The 23,955-nt window shown below is 43.5% G+C and overlaps 1 protein-coding gene across 2 annotated transcripts in view; it reads left to right on the top strand.

Annotated features, from left to right (window-relative positions):
* Nucleotides 1–23,955, top strand: part of ACD (ACD shelterin complex subunit and telomerase recruitment factor) — a 72,228-nt gene that overhangs the window by 8,544 nt on the left and 39,729 nt on the right. The window contains exons 2-7 of one of the 2 annotated variants that reach the window (XM_044293735.1): nucleotides 1,382–1,506; nucleotides 5,473–5,582; nucleotides 13,379–13,469; nucleotides 17,607–17,686; nucleotides 21,839–21,883; nucleotides 23,776–23,831. In XM_044293735.1, the coding sequence (XP_044149670.1) occupies nucleotides 1,399–1,506; nucleotides 5,473–5,582; nucleotides 13,379–13,469; nucleotides 17,607–17,686; nucleotides 21,839–21,883; nucleotides 23,776–23,831 (490 nt within the window). In that variant the 5' untranslated portion in view covers nucleotides 1,382–1,398. Of the gene's footprint in view, nucleotides 1–1,381; nucleotides 1,507–5,472; nucleotides 5,583–13,378; nucleotides 13,470–17,606; nucleotides 17,687–21,838; nucleotides 21,884–23,775; nucleotides 23,832–23,955 lie in introns of those variants that run through there. The other variant, XM_044293736.1, reaches the window with a different exon arrangement.

The following is a 23,955-nucleotide window of genomic DNA, read 5'->3' as shown; positions in this document are numbered from 1 at the left end:
AAAAAACTAAAGTGTCTCCGTGTGCATTCCGTTTCAGTATTTCCGTATCGTGAAAAGATAGAACATGTCCTATTCTTGTCCGCAAATCACGGTGCTTTGCTCCATTCAAGTCAATAGATCCGCAAAAAAACGGAACACATACGGAAATGCATCGTATGTCTTTGGTATACGTTCCCTTTTTGCAGAACCATCTATTGAAAATGTTATGCCCAGCACATTTTTTTTCTATGTAATTACTGTATATGGCATACGGAAAAACGGATCTGAAAAACAGAAAGGAAACCGAAACACAACGGAAACAAAAAACAGAACAACGGATCCATAAAAAACGGACCGCAAGACGATGAAAAAGCCATACGGTCGTGTGCATGAGCCCTAAGTGAATACCTTGCATCGTCCCATTCAGGCAGTCACAGGAGTTGGCAACTCCAGGTGTTGTGAAACTACAACTCCCAGCATGCATACTTGCTCTGCTCTTCTCAGAACTCTTGTAGAAATGAATGGAGCATGCTAGGAATTGTAGTTTCACAACAGCTGCTCTAGTGAATGACTGAGCCTGAGAGAAGCAGCAGCTGGGCCGCGGACAGCAGAGGTCTGTGTGTCCTTATGTCTCTGTCCTGATAGAACACAAACCTTCCCAACGACAAGGTGTGTTACGGGCAGCAGGGACCCTGGCAGCGCCCAATGCCCAGTCTTATAGAAGTAGAATTCCACATGGTACAAGCACTTGGTCACTTGGCTTGCTGCATATACTAGGCTGGCCAGGCAGTGCTAGGGAGCAAGCACAAGATTAAGGTTGCATTTCCATGACCGTATGTATTTTGCGGTCCGCAAAAAAGGATGACGTCCATGTTGCATCTATTTTTTTGTGGGCCCATTGTAACTATGCCTATTTTTGTCCACAAAACAGACAAGAATAAGAACTCCGGAACGGACATAGGGATGTGTGTGTGAAGGGCCTGGGCATATGGGGGGCATTTCAGGGGTCGGATAACCCCTTTAAAGGGGTTGGCAGGTTTTCTCAGGATAGGTCAATATCAGATCGGCGCGTGGGTCCAACTCCGGACACCTTCGCCAATCAGCTATTTGAGATGCTAGCGGCGCTGTGTTCTCTTCACTGTTTACCTGCTTGCCGTTGGAGCGGACACATTCACTTCAGTAGATCGGTGGTCTACATTTTGTCAGGCAAGAATGTTTTTTCTTTTGAGAAACGGATATACACACTATAACGCTATAACAGGGATGGCCAACCTGCGGCTCTCCAGCTGTTATAAAACTACAATTCCCACCATGCCTTGCTCCCCTAAATAATTATTGAATGTTATTTCCTGTTACAGCTGTTAATTTTTTTTTTTTCTTGTGTGTGTTTCTTCCTATATAGGTCATTGAACAGCAAATATGGCTGGATATCATTCTTATATTGGCTACCCCTGGATCATTGACTACCTTGCTAGATATGACAGTGCTGCTGCTAGGCAAAAACCTGTCCCTGGTCAGGTGGTCGAGGTACGTTGGGTATGATTGGATATGATTTCATGGTCAAGGCCTTCAAGGCTGCATCTGAATAGACATTAGACAAAGATTTTTTAGTTGGCAGTTATCACTATGGAATATCCCAAGTAACATGTTCACTTCTTCAGATAAAGGGGTTTTCCAGTCTTTATTAAGTGAAGGCCTATCGCATATGGCGCGGGTCAGGGTTATCGCACCCCCGAGGATCAGCTAGTGGTTCAGGGCTCTAACAAACGGTTCAAAACGGATCAGTTCAGCCCCAATGCATTCTGAATGGATAAGGATCTGTTCAGAATGCATCAGTTTGGATCCGTTCAGCCTCCATGGTGATGCAGAGCCAAACGGATCCGTCCTGACTTACAATGTAAGTCAATGGGGACGGATCCGTTTTCACTGACACAATATGGTGCAGTTGAAAACGGATCCGTCCCCCATTGACTTTCAATGTAAGTCAGGACGGATCCGTTTTGACTTAGACTTTTAAAAAAAAAGAATAATGCAAACGGATCCGTTCTGAACGGATACAAGCGTTTTGCATTATAGGTACCAGATGGATCCGCACCTAACGCAGGTGTGAAAGTAGCCTTATCTTGACACTAGCCCATCACTTAGTAAAGGCTGAACAACCCTGTTAAGCATATTCAGACAGTTGAGATTGTTGCATTGTTTGCAAAAACTTAAAGGGGTTGTCTCACTTCAGCAAATGGCATTTATCATGTAGAGAAAGTTAATACAAGCCACTTACTAATGTATTGTGATTGTCCATATTGCCTCCTCTGCTGGCTTGATTCAGGAGGGATCCAGGCCGCGGTTCCACGGCCCGCACACGGCCGTGAACAACGGCCGTGTGCATGGGGCCTTAGTTGAAGCACCTTTGGCAGCAACTAGAGCCTCCACAGTCTTCTTGGGTATGATGCCACAAGTTTTGCACATCTCGATTTGGGGATTTTCTGCCATTGTCTTCTGCACATCCTCTCAACTTCTGGTGGGTTAGATGGGGACCGTCAGTGGACAGTCATTTTCAGGTCTCTCCATAGATGTTCAATTAGGTTCAAGTCAGGGCTCTGGCTGGGCCACTCAAGGACATTCACAGAGTTGTCCCTAAGCCACTCCTGTGTTGTCTTGGCTGTGTGCTTAGGGTCATTGTCTTCTTGGAAGGTAAATCTTCAGCCCAGTCTGAGATCCAGAGCAGGTTTTCATTAAGAATATCTCTTTACTTTGCTCCATTTAACGTTCCCTCTCCCCGGCCAGTCTCTTTGTCCCAGCCACTGAAAAACATTCCCACAGCATGCTGCTGCCACCACCTTGCTTCACTGTATAGATGGTATTGGGCAGGTGATGAGCAGTACCTGGTTTCCTCCAGACATGATGATTATAATTGCGTACAAAAGGTTCAATCTTGGTTTCTTCAGACCAGAGAATCTTGTTTCTCACAGTCTGAGGGTCCATTCGGTGCGTTTTTAGGCAAACTGCAGGTGGGCTTTAATGTGTCTTTTACTGAGGAGAGGCTTCTTTCTGACCACTCTGCCATAAAGTCCATATTGGTAGAGTGCTGCTATGATGGTTGACCTTCTGGAAGTTTCTTCCATCTCCACACAGGATCTTTGGAGCTCAGCCAGAGTGACCATTGGGATCTTGATCATCTTTGTTACCAAGGCCTTTCTTCTCTGATTACTTAGTTTGGTGAGGCGGACAGCTCTAGGAAGAGTCTTGGTTGTTCCAATTGTCTTTAATTTAAGAATTATGGAGGCCACTGTGCTCTTGGGAACTTTTAGTGCAGCAGAAATTGTTGTATCTTTGTCTAGAACTGTCCCTCCATACAATCCTGTCTCTGAGCTCTACAGTCAGTTCTTTCCTCCTCATGGCTTGGTCAGTTCTCAGCTGTGAGATCTTATTTAGAAAGGTATGCATTTTTGCTACTCGGGTCCAATCAGCTGAATTTACCACAGGTGGACTCCAATATAGGTGTAAAAACATCTCAAAGAAGATCAAGAGAAATGGGAGGCCCCCAGAGCTACATTTTTAAGTGTCATTGCCAAGGGTCTGAATACTAGGGTCCATGCTAAATTTTATTTTTTTTGTCTAAAAAAATTTGCTAAAATTGATAAAAGTCACTGTTTTCACTTTCTCATTATAGGGTATTCAGTGGAGATTAGGTAAAACTTATTTTTTTTTTTTTACTTTAGCACAAGGCCACAAGATAAAAGACTTTCCAAATCCATTACGCAACATGTCACACTTTGTGCTGTTAATGCCCAAAAATTATTTGTAATTTATACAGCGAAACCTCAGAACGCCACTTTTTTAAGAGAACCAGACCTCCTCCATTTAAGGCCACTTTCACACTAGCGTTTCCATTTGTGAGATCAGTCATGGGCTCTCAGAAGTAGTCCAAAACGGATCAGTTTTGCCCTAATGCATTCTGAATGGATAAGGATCCGCTCAGAATGCATCAGTTTGTCTCTGATCAGTCTCCATTCCGCTCTGCAGCGTTTTGCTGTCCGCTTGATGAAACTGAGCCAAACTGATCCATTTTCACTGACACAATCTTGCACAATAGAAAATGGATCCGTCTCCCAGTGACTTTCAATGGAGTTCATGACAGATCCGTCTTGGCTATGTTACAGATAATACAAACCGATCCGTTCATGACAGATGCATGCAGTTGAATTATTGTTACGGATCCGTTTTTGCAAATCCATGACGGATCCGCCCAAAACGCGAGTGTGAAAGTAGCCTAAGACTACAGTATTGCAATCACATTATGGTTTGTATATGTCCAGTGGCCCAGTTTTGAAAAACCACCTCAGTCTGTAGACACGACCACATGTTTTATAAAGTGTGTGTCATTACTTGACTCTCCTCCATGGTGCTGTGTCCAATGGAATCATATGTAGCATGATACAGTAAGTCCTAGCATTGTTTTACTAATATATATAGAATTTTTTTTCAGATTTTTGTGGTCATTGGGAGGTTTAATAAAGGGGTTGTTCAGTAATTGTAATTAAAACTATTTTACAATTTAGTATATAAAACTGCCAGCATTACCTTATAGCAGCCCCCAGTCTGTTATTGATCATGTATTTGAGCCAGAAATTCAATAATCCATACTTGAGAAAAAACACTTTTTTTTTTTATCTCCATGAGCGCTCTGTTTCCTGTGAGCTTGAAGTCAAGGGAGTAGCGGCCTCCTTGCTGCAAATCAAGCAAAACCCGCCTCTTACCCGTCCCCTCTTGACTGTGATTGACATATTTTCTATTCCTTGGGATGGCGCAAGTCTGGCGCCTGCGTGGTGCGCCCCTTGTGACTGCATGATCCCGTCTCAGGCTCCCGCAGTCAGATGGGCATAATTTTCTCACTGTGCATGTGCTGGTTAGATTTATAGGTATATTTACAGCGCAAACGTTATCACTGGCTGCAGGAGAACTCAAGCCAGTGATCACGCTCGTGCTGTGAATATACTTTGCCCGCGCGAGCGCGCACGCTGATTCTTGCCGGTGCATGCGCAGTGAGAAAATTATGTTCGGCTGACTGCTGGAGCCCGAGGCGGGATCGTGCAGTCACAAGGGGCGCACCGCACAGGCGCCAGATTTGCGCGATCCTAAGGAATAGAAAACATGTCAATCACAGTCAAGAGGGGACAGGTAAGAGGCGGGCTTTGCTTGATTTGCAGCAAGGAGGCCGCTACTCCCTTGACTTCAAGCTCACAGGAAACAGAGCGCTCATGGAGATTAAAAAAAGTGTTTTTCTCAAGTATGGATTATTGAATTTCTGGCTCACACACATGATCAATAACGGACTGGGGGCTGCTATAAGGTAATGCTGGCAGTTTTATATCACTTTTGGAGGTGACAGGTTCCCTTTAACATTTATATATTAGCACATGTAAAACGTTACTGATCTATTTATTGCAAACATCCCTTTATTAATTTGTTATATTTCATTGTCATTTCTTTTAGTTTCTGAGGATGCCAGATTGTCAGTATCCAGAAGCTGTCATCAATATTTCTGATCAGAAGTACTACATCAGAGCAGTCATCACCAAGAAGGCACAGCAGATACTAGAAAGGTCTGGATTGTCATTTTCCCCATTAAAGAGGTTTTTCCTAAAGATAACCACTTTTTGAATGTAAACTGGTGCACCAATCCGCTTCTCTAACTATTGTTGATCAGCTGTTCTCATTGGGGAGGTCACTTCTGGATCAACCTGTCACAAAGGGGTCCCGAGCAAGGGACCTCCTTTGTGACAGTTTTATGCTCTAATAGACAGGGGTCGCCTTACTGAGATAACCCAGTAAAACCTGTTTGAGCAAGGCATGGTTAGGGTGAGTTTTCAGCCTCCAAATTTAAACTTGCCCCATTCAAGTCCTTGTCTAAACACTGAAGGGGATGTGGTGGTTTCTGGAGCTGTGTGGCCCCTTTATAATGCTGATTGGTAGGGGTCCCAATGGTCATTTCCCCGTTGATCAAACATTGATAGCCTATCCCAAGGTCTACAAGAACAACTTTCACCCAGGCAGCCCCCCCTGATGTTGGCATTGGAGAATTTCATGCTCCGATGCTCTCCTTTGCCCTGCGCTGGATCGCGCAGGGCAAGGGCTCTCTTATTTACAATAACACACTGTCGAGCGGAGGTTTCCTGATTATAAACAAAATCACAGGACAGCTCCCCCCCATGACTCCTCTGTCTGTTCGCAGTTAGTTTTTAAAGGGGTTATCCCATCTTAGACAATGAGGGCATATCGCTAGTCAGCTGATGAGCTGTTTGAGAAGGCAGCGGTGCTCCAGCAGCGCCGCAGCCTTCTCACTGTTTACCACAGGCCCAGTGACATCATGACTGGTATCAATGGCCTGGGCGGGGCTAAGCTCTGTTCACTTGAATGATGCTTAGCCCGGCCCAGGCCAGTTGATTCTAGTCGTGACGTCACTGGGCCAGCGGTAAACAGTGAGAAGACCGCGGCGCTGCTGCCTTCTCAAACAGCTGATCGGCGGGGGTCCCGGGTGTCAGACCCCTGCCGATCGGATGCTGATGATCTATCCAGAACCTCTTTAACATTCCCTATATGTCTACTTTATGTTGGCATCATTTTGTAAATGTAATTTTATTTTTTTAGGTCGTTAGTCTTATAATTTTACAAGCAATTCTTAAAAGGTTTAAGAAAATTGCCAAAACCCACTTTTTAAGGACAAGAAAATTGCCAAAAAACACTTTTTAAGGACCAGTTCAGTTTTGAAATCAGTTTGTGGGGCTTACATAGTGGATACCCCCCATAAATGACCCCATTGTAGAAACTACACCCCTCAAGTTATTTAAAACTGATTTTACAAACTTTGTTAACCCTTTAGGTGTTCAACAAGAATTAAAGGAAAATGGAGATCAAAATGTAAATTTTCAAATTTTTTGCAGATTTCCCATTTTAATAAAAAATTTTTCTTTAATACATCGAGGGTTAACAGCCAAACAAAACTCAATATTTATTACCCTGATTCTGTGGTTTACAGAAACACCCCACATGTGGTTGTAAACTGATGTAAGGGCACGTGGCAGGGCGCAGAAGAAAAGGAGCACCATATGGTTTTTGGAAGGCAGATTTTGCTGAACTGGTTTTTAGATGCCATGTCCCATTTGAAGCCCCCATTATGCACTCTTACAGTAGAATCTCCCAAAAAGTGAACCCATTTTGGAAACTAGGGGATCAGGTGCCAGTTTTATTGGTACTATTTTGGGGTACATATGATTTTTTTATTGCTCTATATTAAGTGTTTTGTGAGGCAAGGTAACCAAAAAATGCCTGTTTTGGCATTTTATATATTTTTTTATTTTTTTGCAACATTCATCTGACAAGGTACATCATGTGCTATTTTTATAGAGCAGGTTGTTACGGACGCAATGATATCAAATATGTCTACTTTCTTTGTTTGTTTCAGTTTTACATAATAAAGTATTTTTGAAAAAAAAATCAGTTTTTGTGTCGCCATTTTCTGAACACCATATTTTTTTAATGCCGATTGACTTGTGCAGGGGCTCGTTTTTTGCAGGAAGAGTTGATGTTTTTATTGGTACCATTTTTGGATACATATGATTTTTTGATCATTCATTTTAACACTTTATGGGGCAAGGTAACCAAAAAATTTGTTGTTTTAAATTTTAGCACAGTTTTTATTTATTTATTTTTACAGCGTTCACCTGAGGCGTTAGGTCATGTGACATTTTTATAGAGCAGATCGTTACGGACGTGGCAATACCTAATATGTATACTTTTTCTTATTTAAAGGGAACCTGTCACCCAAAAATCGCCTATTAAGCTGTTTACAGTACCTTATAGTGCTGTATACTCGGTTCTTGATGCACTTTTTGTTTGTTTTCCCGCATGTCTGCTCATTCAGAAATCGTAGTTATATTCAGCTGCTGCCCCGTGCTGCAAGTCAGGCTTGAAGTCACGGGGGCAGCGGCCTCGGCGTCTTACATGGCCCTCTCCCCGCCCCCTGCCTCTGTTACTGACAGCCGAACTCCGAATCCGGGACCGCGCTCAACGGCCGCATGCGCAGTAAAGGGCGGCAGGAGCGCGGTCCCGGCTGCCGCGCGTACTACGCGCCGTCTTACTTTCGCCGCACTGCGCATGCGCCCGACATCCTGTATCAAACGCGCCCGCGCCCGGCATCTGGGCGCGGGCGCGTTTGATACAGGATGTCGGGCGCATGCGCAGTGCGGCGAAAGTAAGACGGCGCGTAGTACGCGCGGCAGCCGGGACCGCGCTCCTGCCGCCCTTTACTGCGCATGCGGCCGTTGAGCGCGGTCCCGGATTCGGAGTTCGGCTGTCAGTAACAGAGGCAGGGGGCGGGGAGAGGGCCATGTAAGACGCCGAGGCCGCTGCCCCCGTGACTTCAAGCCTGACTTGCAGCACGGGGCAGCAGCTGAATATAACTACGATTTCTGAATGAGCAGACATGCGGGAAAACAAACAAAAAGTGCATCAAGAACCGAGTATACAGCACTATAAGGTACTGTAAACAGCTTAATAGGCGATTTTTGGGTGACAGGTTCCCTTTAAGTTTTACACAATAATAGCATTTTTGAAACCCAAAAAATTATGTTTTAGTGTCTCCATAGTTTTTGTTTTTTTGACCGATTGTCTTAATTAGGGTCTCATTTTTAGTGGGATGAGGTGACAGTTTGATTGGTACTATTTTGGGGGGCATTTGCCTTTTTTGATCGTTTGGTGTTGCACTTTATGTGATGTTAGGTGACCAAAAATTGCTTTTTTGGCACAGTTTTTTATTTTTACGGTGTTCATCCGAGGGGTTAGGTCATGTGATATTTCTATAGAGCTGGTTGTTACGGACGCAGCGATACCTAATATATATATACTTTTATCTATTTATTTAACTTTAACACAATAATAGCATTTTTTAAAGAAAAAAAATGATGTTTTAGTGTGTCCATGTTCTGAGAGCTATAGTTTTGAATTTTTTGAGCGATTTTCTTATGTAGGGACTTTTTGCGGGATGAGGTACTGTTTTATTGGTACCATTTTTTGGGACATACGCTTTTTTGATCACTTGGTGTTGCACTGTTTGTGATGTAATATATTTATAGAGCCGACAGTCACAGAAGCAAATTGGCAATACCAAATATGTCTATTTTATATATTTTTTTTTCTATTTTAATTTTTTTATTTTTTATTCCTTTTTTAATTTTTTTTTACATGTCAAACCTTTTTTTATTTTGCACTTTGTGTCCCCCATAAGGTCATACAAGAACTCTGGGGGACATTTAACGTCACTTTTTTTTCCACGATTGATTTCTCCTGTAACTGGGGCTGACAGTAGCCCCAGTTACAGGGGAAATACACCCCCCAGAGAGGCTGTACAGCCTCAGTGCAGGGCTGATCGAGGTCTGCAGAAGATCCGACAGCTCCTGATAGCGCTTCCTGATCTGTACACACAGCGCTCGTTGAGCGCTGTGTATACAGCGATCTAGAAAGCAGGAACACCTGGGAACTGTCCCTGTCTTCTCTCTGGGTTGCCCTGCTGTCACTGACAGCGGGTCCCCCGCTCGTTAGCTGCATGATTAGCGTGCAGCTGCCATCTCTGAATGGACGTTCAGAAACTTCCATTCAGACATAGAGATCCACCTCCCGGACATTTATCGTCAACGGGCAGACGGGAGGTGGTTAAAGGGAGTCTGTCAGCAGATTTACCCCTTTTTAACAGTTGCCATTATGCTGTAGCCGCAAAACAGACGATTAACACGGTACCTTTAAACGCTTTGGTGGACTTTTAAATCTGCCAAAAACGAACTTTGATGAGGGCTCGCAAGTGCCCAGGGCGGAGTCCACCGTGTTGGAGCCCAGGCAGCTCTGCCTCTTCGGCTCTTATCCCCGCCCAGCCTCCTCCTCTGCTCGCCTATCTGTTGTCTCTCCCCCTCAGCGAGATCCCGCGCCGACGCGATGACTTCCTTGGTCGGGGCATGCGCATAAGCTACTGCGATGCCGTGTCAGCAATGGGCATTGCAGTGCGCATGCCCCGGCCAAGGAAGTTATCGCGTCGGCGCGGGATCTCGCTGAGGGGGAGAGACAACAGATAGGCGAGCAGAGGAGGAGGCTGGGCGGGGATAAGAGCCGAAGAGGCAGAGCTGCCTGGGCTCCAACACGGTGGACTCCGCCCTGGGCACTTGCGAGCCCTCATCAAAGTTCGTTTTTGGCAGATTTAAAAGTCCACCAAAGCGTTTAAAGGTACCGTGTTAATCGTCTGTTTTGCGGCTACAGCATAATGGCAACTGTTAAAAAGGGGTAAATCTGCTGACAGACTCCCTTTAAAGAAAACCTGTCACCATGAAATGCAGTGCAATCTGTGAACAGCTTGTTATAGAGCAGAAGGAGCTGTGCAGATTGATATATAGTTTTGGGAAAGAATTCAGTGAAAAATGTAATTTATACATTTAAACCTGTACTCTTTCTATACTTAAGGCTGCCATGTACAGTTATTAGTGAAAGCTATCTCTGTATACACACTTACACAGGGAATGCTATCAATCACTGATAACACCTCCACCATGTGCAGCTATCAGTGACTGACAGCTATCTATGTATACACACTTACACAGAGAATGCTATCAATCACTCATAACACCTCCCCCATGTACAACTAGGGTTGCATCGGGTATCGAATTATAGACTTTTGTACCAGTATCGATTCGATACCGGGATTTCCCATTTACCGATACTAGGCTGCTATCGGCACGTGCCATGTTCCCTCAGCAGCACAGGGGAAAAGGAGTTACTCTCTCCCTCCCCCCTGTGCTGCTGCTGCCGCTGCCACCGATGAAAAGAGAGAGGGGTGGAGGAGGGGAGGGGTTGTAGCCACTGCGCCACCAATGAATATAAGTAACCCATTAATACAAATACAGGAGGTGGGTGCCCGCAGCAGAAACACATAGCCACCACCCTACCTCTATGACAGGGAGCTACAATCAGTGGCAGTTCACCCCTTAGGTTCCGCACCCAGCACCCTGTCATAGAGGTCGGGTGCCGACTATGTGTTTCTGCCGCCGGCACCCGCCTCCTGTATTTGTATTAATGGTTTAAAAACATTGGTGGTGTAGTGCGCCCAAGCCCCCCAGTATTAAATCATTAGTGGCGCAGTGCGCCCCCAACCCCCCAGTATTAAATCACTGGTGGCAGTGGCCACAGGGTCCCCTCCCCTCCTCTTTATTGGTGGCAGTGGCAGTTGTGATCGGAGCCCCAGCAGTGTAATCCTGGGGCTCCGATCAGTTACCATGGCAGCCAGGATGCTACTGAAGCCCTGGCTGCCATGGTCAGCTCTCTGCTGCTGTGTGTACTATGCACAGGACAGCAGGGAGAATGTAAAGTCCCATTCACCCTGATAGAGCTCTATTAGGGTGAATAGGACAAGGGTTCTAGCCCTTAAGGGGGGAAATAGTTATCTATATGTATATAAAAAAAGGACGTTTATATGTATGTGTGTATGTTCCACGAAAACTGGAACATTTATTTGTATGTGGAGCACTGTTAAAGGTGCGGGCACCGTGGCGGTCACTGTTAAAAGGGCGGTCACTGTAAGGGTCCATTTACACGTCCGTTGTTTCTTTCCTTATCTGTTCCTTTTTTTTGCGGAACAGATCTGGACCAGTTCTGTACCCATTCATTTTCAATGGGTCCTGAAAAAAAATCAGACATTGAGCTGTCCGATTTTTTTCAGAACCCATTGAAAATGAATGGGTACAGAACTGGTCCAGATCTGTTCCACAAAAAACGGAACAGATCAGGAAAGAAACAACGGACGTGTGAATGGACCCTTAAAGGGGTGGCCATTGTGAAAGTCACTGTTAAAAGGGCGGCCACTGTGAAAGTCACTGTTAAAAGGGCAGCCACAGTGAAAGTCACTGTTAAAGGGGAAGTCGCCGTTAAAGGGGCAGCCACTGTGAAAATCATTGTTAAAGGGGCGGCCACTGTGAAAGTAACTGTTAAAGGGGAAGTCCCCGTTAAAGGGGCGGCCACTGTGAAAGTCACTGTTAAAGGGTTTTTGTCACCAGATTTAACCTTATTAAGCTAGCTGACATTAGCAACGTGCTAATGTCAGCTAAACCTAACTAGCCTATTTCTACTTTTATCTATGTCCCCGTTATGCCAGAAATCTAACTTTTATAATATGCTAATTAGCCTCTAGGAGCGGGGGCGTAGTTCCTGCTCCTAGAGGCTCCGTTCTCCCACCTTTGTTGCCTCCCTCCAAGTCCTGATTGACAGGGCCAGGCAGCGCTTGCATCTCTCTGCCAGCCCTGTGCTCTGGTGATATCTCGCACTTTTCAGCATTCGGCGCAGGCGCAGTGAGGGAAAGACGCTGGCAGACTGCACACGCTTGGTATCGAGTATCACAATACTTTTATTTGGTATCTAAATCGAATTAAAATTTTGGTATCATGACAACCCTATGTACAACTATCAGTGACTGACAGCTATCTCTGTATACACACTTACACAGAGAATGCTATCAATCACTGATAACACTATGAACATTTGAAGTCACAAAGATCAGATATAAATGTATAAATTACACATTTAAGGCTACTTTCACTCTAGCGTTTTTTTGCGGATCCGTAACGCTTCCATTACAATAATACAACCGCATGCATCCGGTTGTATTATGTCTTCTATAGCCATGACGGATCTGTCTTGAACACCATTGAAAGTCAATGGGGGTCGGATCCGTTTTCTATTGTGCCAGATTGCGTCAGAGAAAACAGATCCGTCCCCATTGACTTACATTGTGTGCCAGGATGGATCCGTTTGGCTCCGCTTCATCAGGCTGACAGCAAACTACTGAAGGCAGTGTTTTGGTTTCCGCCACCAGAGCAGAATGGTGAATAAACAGAGGCATTCAGAGCAGATCCTTTTCCAATCAGAATGCATTAGGGCAAAACTGATCCGTTTTGGACCTCTTGTGAGAGCCCTGAACGGATCTCACAAACGGAAACCAAAACGCCATTGTGAAAGTAGCCTTACTGAATCTTTCCACACAAAAAAGATATTAGTCTATTCAGCTCTTCCTACTCTATATGCTGCCTGCAGGTTGTACTGCATTTTGTGGTGACAGGTCCTACTAATGGTCTTAGCTGTTTTGTGCTCCTTGTATCTCCATTCTACATGGTTAGACTACAAACAAACCCTGAGTAGGGCTATTTGTACAGTCGCTTTATTTTAATTTTATTTTAGATACTTTATAGTAAAAAAAATGGTTGTAAATGTGTACATAGCCTTGAAGTGATTTAAGTAAGCCAAACTTGATTTTTATTTTCTGTAGCCTCAAAATAACTGACTAATTAACCAATATTTTTTTTTTTTGTAGTGAAGATGAACACTTTACGTTAGCGGATATCAAGAACAAGATTATCATTTTGAAAAACTTCTCAGTGTGTTTCACTGCAGTTGACGATCTGGTAAGTTTTGGTTTTAGTTATGTTAAGGTGGCCATTAACCCCCAATAGCTGTCAACAAAATACTCTTTTGGCCAACAGCTATTTCTCCTAACACCCCATACACCTGCATGCTCAATGGCCAGAGGGAGATGAGCTGCTACAGGACACTTCCTATGAGAACAAAAGATTGGGCATGTTAAAATCCAACATGTCCAATTCTTCTTTCCCTCGACATTAGTGGGTAAACTGGTCCAGTTAAAATCTGCAGGTTTCACTAAGCCTCATCTAACGTGTATGGCCACCTTGACGCACTAGAATATGTACAGCATTATCTAAATCTGTTTACTAAAAATGCTTTGCCATTTAGATATCTTTCATTCCTTTTCTGAGAAATACTTATCTTTCTGTTTTTAAGATAAACAACCATATTTTCTTTCACTGGTATCTTTATCAGTAAACTTCCTATTTAAATAGGACCTGTCATGTTGAGTTTTACACCTGATCTGCAGGTAGCATGTCATGGAGCAGGAGGAGCTGAACAGAGTGAGATATTACAGCATTTTTGTTTTGCGCTCCCTGCCTTCCCAGATCCACAACTTTTTTTATTTGTCTGTTCACATAGCCATATGAGGGCTTGATTTTTGCGGGACAAGTTGTACTTTTCAACACCACATTTAATATTGCATATGATGTAGCGGGAAGCGGGAAAAAAATTCCAAATGGGGTGAAATTGCAAAAAAAAAAAAAAACAATTCCACCACAGTTTTACGGGTTTTTTTATTTACGACGTTCTATGTACAATAAAACTGACCAATTACTTTTATTGTACAGGTCAGTATGAATCCGGCGATACCTTATATGTATAGTTTTTCTTGCATTTTGATAGTGATAAAAAAATCAAAAGTGGGAAAAAATATTTTCTTGTTGCCATATTTTGACCCCTATAACTTTTTTGTAATTATGAGAATGGAGCTGTATGGGGGCTCATCTTTTGCGGGGCGATCTGAACTTTTCATTGATACCATTCTGGGGTATGTATGACTTTTTGATCACTTTTTATTTAAATTTTTTGTAGAAAATGAAGCGACCAAAAATGGCGAATCGGCCATTTGGAGGCTTTTTACCGTTTTGCTGTTTGCCGTATGGGGAATATATTTTTATACTATGGGCATTTTCGCACATCGCAACAGCAATGATACATATTTTTTATTTTGGGAAAAGGGGGTGATTTGAATTTTTATGTTTTTTTTATTTGTAAAAACTTTTTTTTTTGTTGCACTTTTTTATAGTTCCCATAGGGAACTATAACATGCAATCATTAGATTGCTATTCTCATAGACTCCAATGCACTAGCATTGGAGTCTATGAGAAAATTGCTTGTTTAGTATGGAGCCCTATTACAGGCAAGGGCTCCATAGGAAATACTATGCAGCAGCCTCCTGTCATTCACAAAGACAGGGGCTGCTGCGCACAAGCTCTGGCTCCTCCGATCGCCGCACGGGGGAGCCTGAGCACCATCGGAAGTTTTCAGCGCACTCAGATGCCGTGGTCAGGATTGACCATGGCATCTGAGGGGTTAAATGTCCGCGATTGGCATTACTGCCGGTTGCAGACATGAGCCCGCGGGTGTTTGCTATAAGAAGCAGGCAGCCACCCGCGACTATGGCGCCCGCAGGAGTGGGCGCCATGTTTAAAGACCCTACCAGCGCCGTACTATTACGGTGCTGGTCGGAAAGGGGTTAAAGAATATGTTATGTTGAGTATGATGCTTGATCTGCAGGTAGCATGTCATGAAGCAGGAGGAGCCAAACAGATTGCTATATATTTCTGTGGGCAAAGAATCAATATAGTCATTCATTTAAACATCTGCTCCTTCTGTGCTTACGGGTCAGTTGGGTGGTCCTATCAGTGACTGACTGCTATCTCTCTATGACTATGCAAGGGGAAATCTATCAGTCACATGTAGAAGGGTCCTTACACATATACCGTAAATTTGGCTCTGTCAGTTTTCACCAATAAAAAAGCACTAGAATAACTCCAACAGCAGGTGTTCTTTTTTTGCAGTTTTTGTGGCATTTTTTTCCTGACTTTTTTGCCTACAGTGGGGAACATTTATCAATGTTTTTACTCCACAATAGTTTTGTAAAAAAGTTGCAGATTACAGCGCATCCCATATGTGCGCCATAATTTGTGACGTTTCAAGCTTGTAGGCACTTTTCCAAAGCGCTAAGGGAAGAAGGGTTGGGGCTTGCCTGAACTATAACTTTCACCAGAAGTCTACCGCCAGCCTGTAGCTAGTGTAGATTTCAGTTTCTGGTGCATCTGGCTCCTATTAAATTAGGCGCATCTCCCTCTAGTGTAGATTATGCCAGTCTTGATAAATCTCACCGGTGTGTCTTACCACTAGCGATGGATCATGTGATGAGCGCAGTGACATCATCAAAGGTCGTTTAGCCAGGTCCTGAAGAAAGAAGAGGAGATCCACTACGCAACCAAGTGGATGGGGTGAGTTAAATTTTTTATTTTTTTTAACCCCTCAATGGACATTTTACTAAGCATTCTGTATTATGAATGCTATTATTTTTCCTTATAACCATGTTATAAGGGAAAATAATAAAATCTACAGAACACCTAACCCGAACTTCTGTGAAGTCCAGGTTCGGGTCTGGGTACCAAACATGCCGATTTTTCTCACGCGCATGCAAAACGCATAAAAACGCTTTGCACTTGCGCTGAAAAATCACGCATTTTCCCCCTAACACACCCGCATCTTTTTCCGCACGTCACCCACAACGCCCGTGTGAAAGAGGCCTAAAGGGGGTCATTTTCTATTTATTAGGCGTGATTATGGCGCAAAGGCCCTTTTTGCTGCAATCTGTGACTTTTCCCGCTCACGCCAGGTCTAAAAAAGTGAGCGTGTCGTTGGGGGGCAGTAGACGGGTCGGCAGGCCCTTCTCATTTACCATTTTCTTTGCCTGTTTTAGGCGTAGAAAATAGTCAAAACGTAAGACAGCTAGGCAGCTCTCTTACATTTAGAAGCGCCGGTGGATCTGCTAAAGTTATGCAGAGGCCGGCACCTCTACATAACATTGGCGGATTCATCGCCAGCGCAGGGCTTTATTAAGACAGTCGTCTAAAATGCCTGTTTAAATAAATGTGCCCCAAAATCTTTAAGCTCATTGCACATATTAAAAAAACACGGCTTGCGAAGGTCCTGCCTGACATTGGGTTTCACCTTTACTGCTTTTTCTTGAGCATACAAGGCGTGCTGCATCTCAGTCTCTGAATAACCACTTTCAGTTACCTAATGATACGGCCACTACATAAAAATCTTCACTATCCGCTTAGTTCCACATAGTCCAATATTTGATGAGAAATCCATTCCATATTTTCCCAGTATCAGGATTTTATGTCTTAAGCTTTTTATGTCATGGTTCCAGATATACCGATACACCACATTTACATTGCCGCTGCGGAACCACTCCAGTTTTTTTATTATTCCAAAATCTTTCTCAATAAAATCCCCATCCCAAATTCTCCACTATTAACAGTTGTATTTACTGAATTTTCCACTTTTTTTTTAATACTCCCCAAACAAAAACCCATATGTAACCCAACATCCGATCATGTGATATGACTTAACCAATATCAATGCTCACTTTTCTATCAATACTCAATGCCACCTAGTGGCCAATGTTGGAATCGCCCCTTTTTTTTCTTTCAGCTGTTGCATATACGGTATGTTAGCACACTAATTCACCATCAGCATACCCCACCTTCTCTTCATTAAAACCTAGCACATATTCTATTTGCTAATTATTGCTTTTTTATAACCTACACTTTATTTTTTATTTTATATATTATATAGTTAGCCCAAAAAGCATTTTAATTCAATCCACTAGGTGTCATCTGTGTATCCAGAAACCTTCTCTCTGGAACTAGACCAGTTAACATGGGTAAATGCATATTCTTAAAAAGATAATATTGTAATGAAGGAACATTGGGAGAGGTGGATTCTGAAATGGGGAGACATGTTGCTGGAGTTGTCCTTGAGGGTGGGATTTCTTTTTTGTTTCACCTCACTGTGCTCTACTACTATGTGCACACCACTCTACTATTCATTTTTTCATTTGTGTTTTTCCATCTTATTGTTTTTAGAGAAGGTGTGAATTTTACCTAACCGTTGAGCATTTTAGTGTACTGCCCATGGAGACAAACACAGTGGACATACTAAACTGGTAAGTATTCAGTCCTACTCTGTATATTTATTTAAAGGCGTTACCTTTTCACAGACGAGTGGCAAATTGTTAGCTTATACAACAGATATCTGATCATCAGTGACATAGTAACATAGTACATAAGGCCGAAAAAAGACATTTGTCCATCCAGTTCGGCCTGTTATCCCGCAAGTTGATCCAGAGGAAGACCCCTCTCTAGTAGCTATAGCCTGTAATATTATTACGCTCCAGAAATACATCCATGACCCCTCTTGAATTCCTTTATTGTACTCACCATCACCACCTCCTCAGGCAGAGAGTTCCATATTCTCACTGCTCTTACCGTAAAGGATCCTTTTCTATGTTTGTGTACAAACCTTCTTTCCTCCAGACGCAGAGGATGTCCCCTCGTCACAGTCACAGTCCTGGGGATAAATAGCTGATGGGATAGATCTCTGTACTGACCCTTGATATATTTATACATATTAATGAAATCTCCCCTCAGTCGTCTTTTTTCTAAAGTGAATAACCCTAATTTTGATAATCTTTCATGGTACTGTAGTTGCCCCATTCCAGTAATTACTTTAGTGCCCTCCTCTGGACCCTCTCCAGCTCTGCTATGTCTGCCTTGTTTACAGGAGCCCAGAACTGTACACAGTACTCCATGTGTGGTCTGACTAGCGATTTGTAAAGTGGTAGGACTATGTTCTTATCACGGGCATCTATGCCCCTTTTGATGCAACCCATTATCTTGTTGGCCTTGGCAGCAGCTGCCTGACACTGGTTTTTGCAGCTTAGTTTGCTGTTTATTAAAATTCCTAGATCCTTTTCCATGTCAGTGTTACCGAGTGTTTTACCATTTAGTATGTACGGTTGACTTGCATTTTTCCTTCCCATGTGCATAACTTTACATTTATCAGTGTTAAACCCCATCTGCCACTTATCTGCCCAAGCCTCCAGTCTATCCAGATCCCTCTGTAGTAGTATACTCTCCTCATCAGTGTAAATTACTTTACACAGTTTAGTGTCATCTGCGAAAATTGATACTTTACTATGCAAGCCTTCTACAAGATCATTAATAAATATATTGAAGAGAATAGGGCCCAATACTGACCCCTGAGGTACCCCACTAGTGACAGTGACCCAATCTGAGTGTGTACCGTTAATAACCACCCTCTGTTTTCTATCACTGAGCCAGTTACTTACCCACATACAGATGTTTTCTCCCAGTCCGAGCATTCTCATTTTATATACTAACCTTTTATGTGGTACAGTGTCAAATGCTTTGGAGAAGTCCAGATATACGACATCCATTGATTCGCCGCTGTCAAGTCTAGAACTTACCTCCTCATAGAAACTGATTAAATTAGTCTGACATGACCGATCCCTCACGAAGCCATGCTGATATGGCGTTATTTGCTTATTTCTGTTGAGATGCTCTAATATAGCATCTCTCAGAAAACCTTCAAACAGTTTACCCACAACAGATGTTAAACTTACCGGCCTATAGTTTCCAGGCTCTGTTTTTGGCCCCTTTTTGAATATTGGCACCACATATGCCATGCGCCAATCCTGTGGGACATTCCCTGTCAGTATAGAGTCTGCAAATATCAGAAATAAGGGTCTGGCTATGACATTACTTAATTCCTTTAGGATACAGGGGTGTATGCCATCCGGTCCTGGCGATTTGTCTATTTTAATCTTTTCAAGTCGCTGATGTACTTCTTCCTGGGTCAGACAGGACACTTTTAATGGGGAATTTATTTTTGCATTCTGCATGTCATCTGACAATTTATTTTCCTCAGTGAATACATTGGAGAAAAAAATATTTAACAGCTTTGCTTTCTCCTCGTCGCTCTCTGCGACTTCCCGCTCATTACTCTTTAAAGGGCCGACGCCTTCAGATTTATACTTTTTAACATTTATATAATTGAAGAACATTTTAGGGTTAGTTTTACTTTCTTTGGCAATTAATCTCAGTGGTCTGACATATGACCACGGATGGTTAGAAAAAAATGGCAACGACACTTCATGTGCTGTCAGCTACTCTTTGCTGTTTCTGGGCAGTTGTAATGTCGGCCATTTGCTGCAAAAAGATAAAGCACTTATGAACACGACCGTAGCCTGTTTTGCAGTGCGCAAATTGCAGATCCGCCAAATACGGATAACAGCTGTATGCATTCCGCATTTTGTACAGCATCCGGCCCAATATAGAACAGTCCTATCCTTGTCTGTCATGTGAACAAGAATAGGACATGTTTAGTGTTGAGCTATGCTTTTTCCGAAGTAGCTTTGTTCAAAACTTCGAAATAATACTGTATGGAGATTCGTCTCCGTACAGTATTAGAATGTATGGGCTCTGATGAGCCGAAGTAAATTATTCATAAAGTCACATGTGACTTCTTTGAATAACTTCGGTAGTTGATTTTTAAAGTGGAAAACCACTATAAAACCTGAAAGCGAACTCTGCTTTAGTTCCGACTAGTACATCGGAACCAAAGCTGAGTTCAGTTAAGTTTTCCACTTTAAAAACCAACTGCCAAAGTTATTCAACGAAATGTTGCGCAACTTTGTGAATAACTAACTTACTTTGGCTCATTGGAGCCCGTACATTCTTATACTATACGGAGACGGATCTCCGTACAGTATTATTCCGACATTTTGAATGAAACGACTTCGGATTAAGCTTCCGAAGCTCGCTTTGCTCAACACTAGACATGTGCTATATTTTTGTGGATGCAATGGAACAGATATACTAAAGCAGACTGTGCTGTCCACATCTTTTGCGGCCCCATTGAAGTGGATCAGATGCAGACAAAAACAACGTTCGTGTGCATAAGCACATGAACCACTACTGCCACTTTATTCTAGCAGCCAGTAGGGATAACAGTGATCCAACCCCCCTGTCAATTGATGATTTATTCCTAGCAAAATGCTACTAATGTCATTGATGAGACAACCCCTTTTATTTTCTATAAGGCTACCTGCACTCAGGTACAGGCTGTCAAATTTCTGTGATAATTTTGGTGCGTTTCCACACCAAAAACCTCATGTGTTTTGCCACAGATCTCCCCCTTGCATTCAATAGGGTGAAATCCGCACATAAATTTACATGCTGCAGATTTCAAAATCCACATGGTCGGAGTATTTCCACATGTAACGAAAAAGTGTATACATGAGATTTGTCTAGTCTCATACACTTTGCTGGTAGTGTATTATTCTGCGTTTTTTCTGCACAAGTATCTGTGCTGAAAAAAAAAACATGCTTAAAGGGAACCTGTCACCCAAAAATCGCCTATTAAGCTGTTTACAGTACCTTATAGTGCTGTATACTCGGTTCTTGATGCACTTTTTGTTTGTTTTCCCGCATGTCTGCTCATTCAGAAATCGTAGTTATATTCAGCTGCTGCCCCGTGCTGCAAGTCAGGCTTGAAGTCACGGGGGCAGCGGCCTCGGCGTCTTACATGGCCCTCTCCCCGCCCCCTGCCTCTGTTACTGACAGCCGAACTCCGAATCCGGGACCGCGCTCAACGGCCGCATGCGCAGTAAAGGGCGGCAGGAGCGCGGTCCCGGCTGCCGCGCGTACTACGCGCCGTCTTACTTTCGCCGCACTGCGCATGCGCCCGACATCCTGTATCAAACGCGCCCGCGCCCGGCATCTGGGCGCGGGCGCGTTTGATACAGGATGTCGGGCGCATGCGCAGTGCGGCGAAAGTAAGACGGCGCGTAGTACGCGCGGCAGCCGGGACCGCGCTCCTGCCGCCCTTTACTGCGCATGCGGCCGTTGAGCGCGGTCCCGGATTCGGAGTTCGGCTGTCAGTAACAGAGGCAGGGGGCGGGGAGAGGGCCATGTAAGACGCCGAGGCCGCTGCCCCCGTGACTTCAAGCCTGACTTGCAGCACGGGGCAGCAGCTGAATATAACTACGATTTCTGAATGAGCAGACATGCGGGAAAACGAACAAAAAGTGCATCAAGAACCGAGTATACAGCACTATAAGGTACTGTAAACAGCTTAATAGGCGATTTTTGGGTGACAGGTTCCCTTTAATCGGCAACATGTGCAGGCAGCCTAATAATATTATCCTCATGAAATGGCTAATCATTTGCTGTTGGATGACATTTATGTACTATGATATTCTGTAAAGTAATAGTTATTTACTATATTCCTTTAGTAACATGGAGCCAGGAGTGCAGAAGAAGATCAAGGAATTGTGGCAGTAAGTTAATTTTTTTCATTGCCTTCCCCAGCTCTGTGCTGCACTGCTGTTTTGATGCTGCTAGTGCTTGCCGTGGATTAGATTACCAGTGTGGAAGACTACAGAGTTTCTTATTGGACTTATTTTTAAAAAATCGCCCCTCTGTTTAGATATTGCTGTTACATACTTGTTATGGTACCCCTTTGTGTTCATTTAATTCCCTCTCAGAATGTCATCTTAATGTGTTCAGTATTGGTAAAAGGACATAAAAATGAGGGACACGTCATTTATGCCCACCAGCACTGGACATATTAGATGGACCTTGGACTGACCTTTTAAACATATAATGCTGTTCTGGGTACACACCCCTGCAGATAGGGAAACTGTACATACATTTTTAATATGCAGAGTCAGTGGTCACAATCATGTACATCTGGGCACTGCGTAATTTTAGCTATTGAGTAAAACATTGGGTGCTATGAGGTAAGTAACAACATACATGATATTTGGTAATTTTATATATAACTTAGGAGCGTAAGATATAAAATATTCCCAACATGCTGTTAAGGCTACTTTCACACCAGCGTTTTTGCTAGATCCGTCATGGATCAGCAAAAACGCTTCTGAAACCCGGCTTACAGCGGCAGCAGGAGATGGGATAGCGCATTACCACAGAGCACACTGCGCATGCGCAAGACTTGGGGAATCGCGGCCGCACTGCAGGCTGTCACTCTCAGGCAAGAGGGGACTGTTAGGGAATGTGGTTACCTTGACTTGAAGCAAGTAGGCCGCTGCCCCCTTGACTTCAAGCTGGCCGCCACTATAGCGCTGAAGGAGAATAAAACTGTGTTTTTTTAACTCACACAGCATCGGACAACAAAATAAAATTTATGATTATTAACAGGCTGCGGGCTACCATGAGTTACTGCTGGCGGGTGTAGATGCATTTTTGAGGTGACAGGTTCCACATAGCCAAGACTGATCCGTCATGAACTCCATTGAAAGTCAGTGGGGACGGATCCGTTTTCTATTGTGTCAGAGTTAAACAGATCCGTCCCTAATGACTTACATTGTGTGTCAGGACGGATCCTTCTTGCTCCGCACCACATCGCGGACAGAAAAACGCTGCGTTTTTCTGTCCGCGATAGGGACGCAACCAAACGGAAAGGAATGCATTGTGGTGCATTCAGTTCAGTTTTGTTTCCATTGACAATGAATGGGGCGGCACTGTAGATGTCACTGTTATGACTGCACTGTTAACTGTTATGGGGCACTGTGGATGTTACTGTTATGGGGGAGCTGTGGACGCCAATGTTGTATGGGCACTGTGGATGTGACTTTATGTGATCACTCTGGATGGCACTGTTATGTAGCACTGTGGATATCACCACTGTTATGGGCCAATGTGGATGTCATTGTTATCGCATGCTCTGTGGAAGTCACTGTTAAGGGTGTTGATGTCACAGTTATGGGTACTGTGGATGTCACGCTTATGAGTAAGGATGTCACTGTTATGGGAGCACTATGGATGTCATTGTGAATGACACTGTTATGGGGGGCACTGTGGATATCTTTTAACCACACACACAGACAACAAACTAAACAGACCCGTGCAAAGCCAGATAATTCTGCCAGTTAACATATACAGGTATATTGGTAATGAGGAGTTCAGACTACTACATGGCATGTTTCTGTGCTGATGTTACTGGCACTGCCATGTCTTCACATGTTATGGTAGGTAACTCTGACCCAACCACACCTTCTCGTTCAATTTTCATCCCACATCATTCTTGTCAGCCACAATTGTAATGCGGTTCGTATTCCCATTTACAAATCCAATGTATTTTATTGCCGACTTATCTGAATTGTTATTGTAAATCTGTAGCTTAGTACATTTTTACTTTTTCTTGCAGGAACTACATGACAGAGCTTGAAATTAATGAGAATTCAACCGATATGAACTTATCTGGTCAGTATTTTTAATTTGCCCAGGCAGATCTCTATTACTTACATAATCCAGAGAGGGAGAAGAAAAACGTTGCAAGTTGCTTGTACCAGTGAAGAAGAGTAATATATAGAGGTGTGCAGGTTTA

This window comes from Bufo gargarizans, chromosome 5, assembly GCF_014858855.1.
Source record: "Bufo gargarizans isolate SCDJY-AF-19 chromosome 5, ASM1485885v1, whole genome shotgun sequence".
NCBI classification, from domain to species: Eukaryota; Metazoa; Chordata; class Amphibia; order Anura; family Bufonidae; genus Bufo; species Bufo gargarizans.
This window is presented reverse-complemented; position numbering and strand designations above follow the sequence as displayed.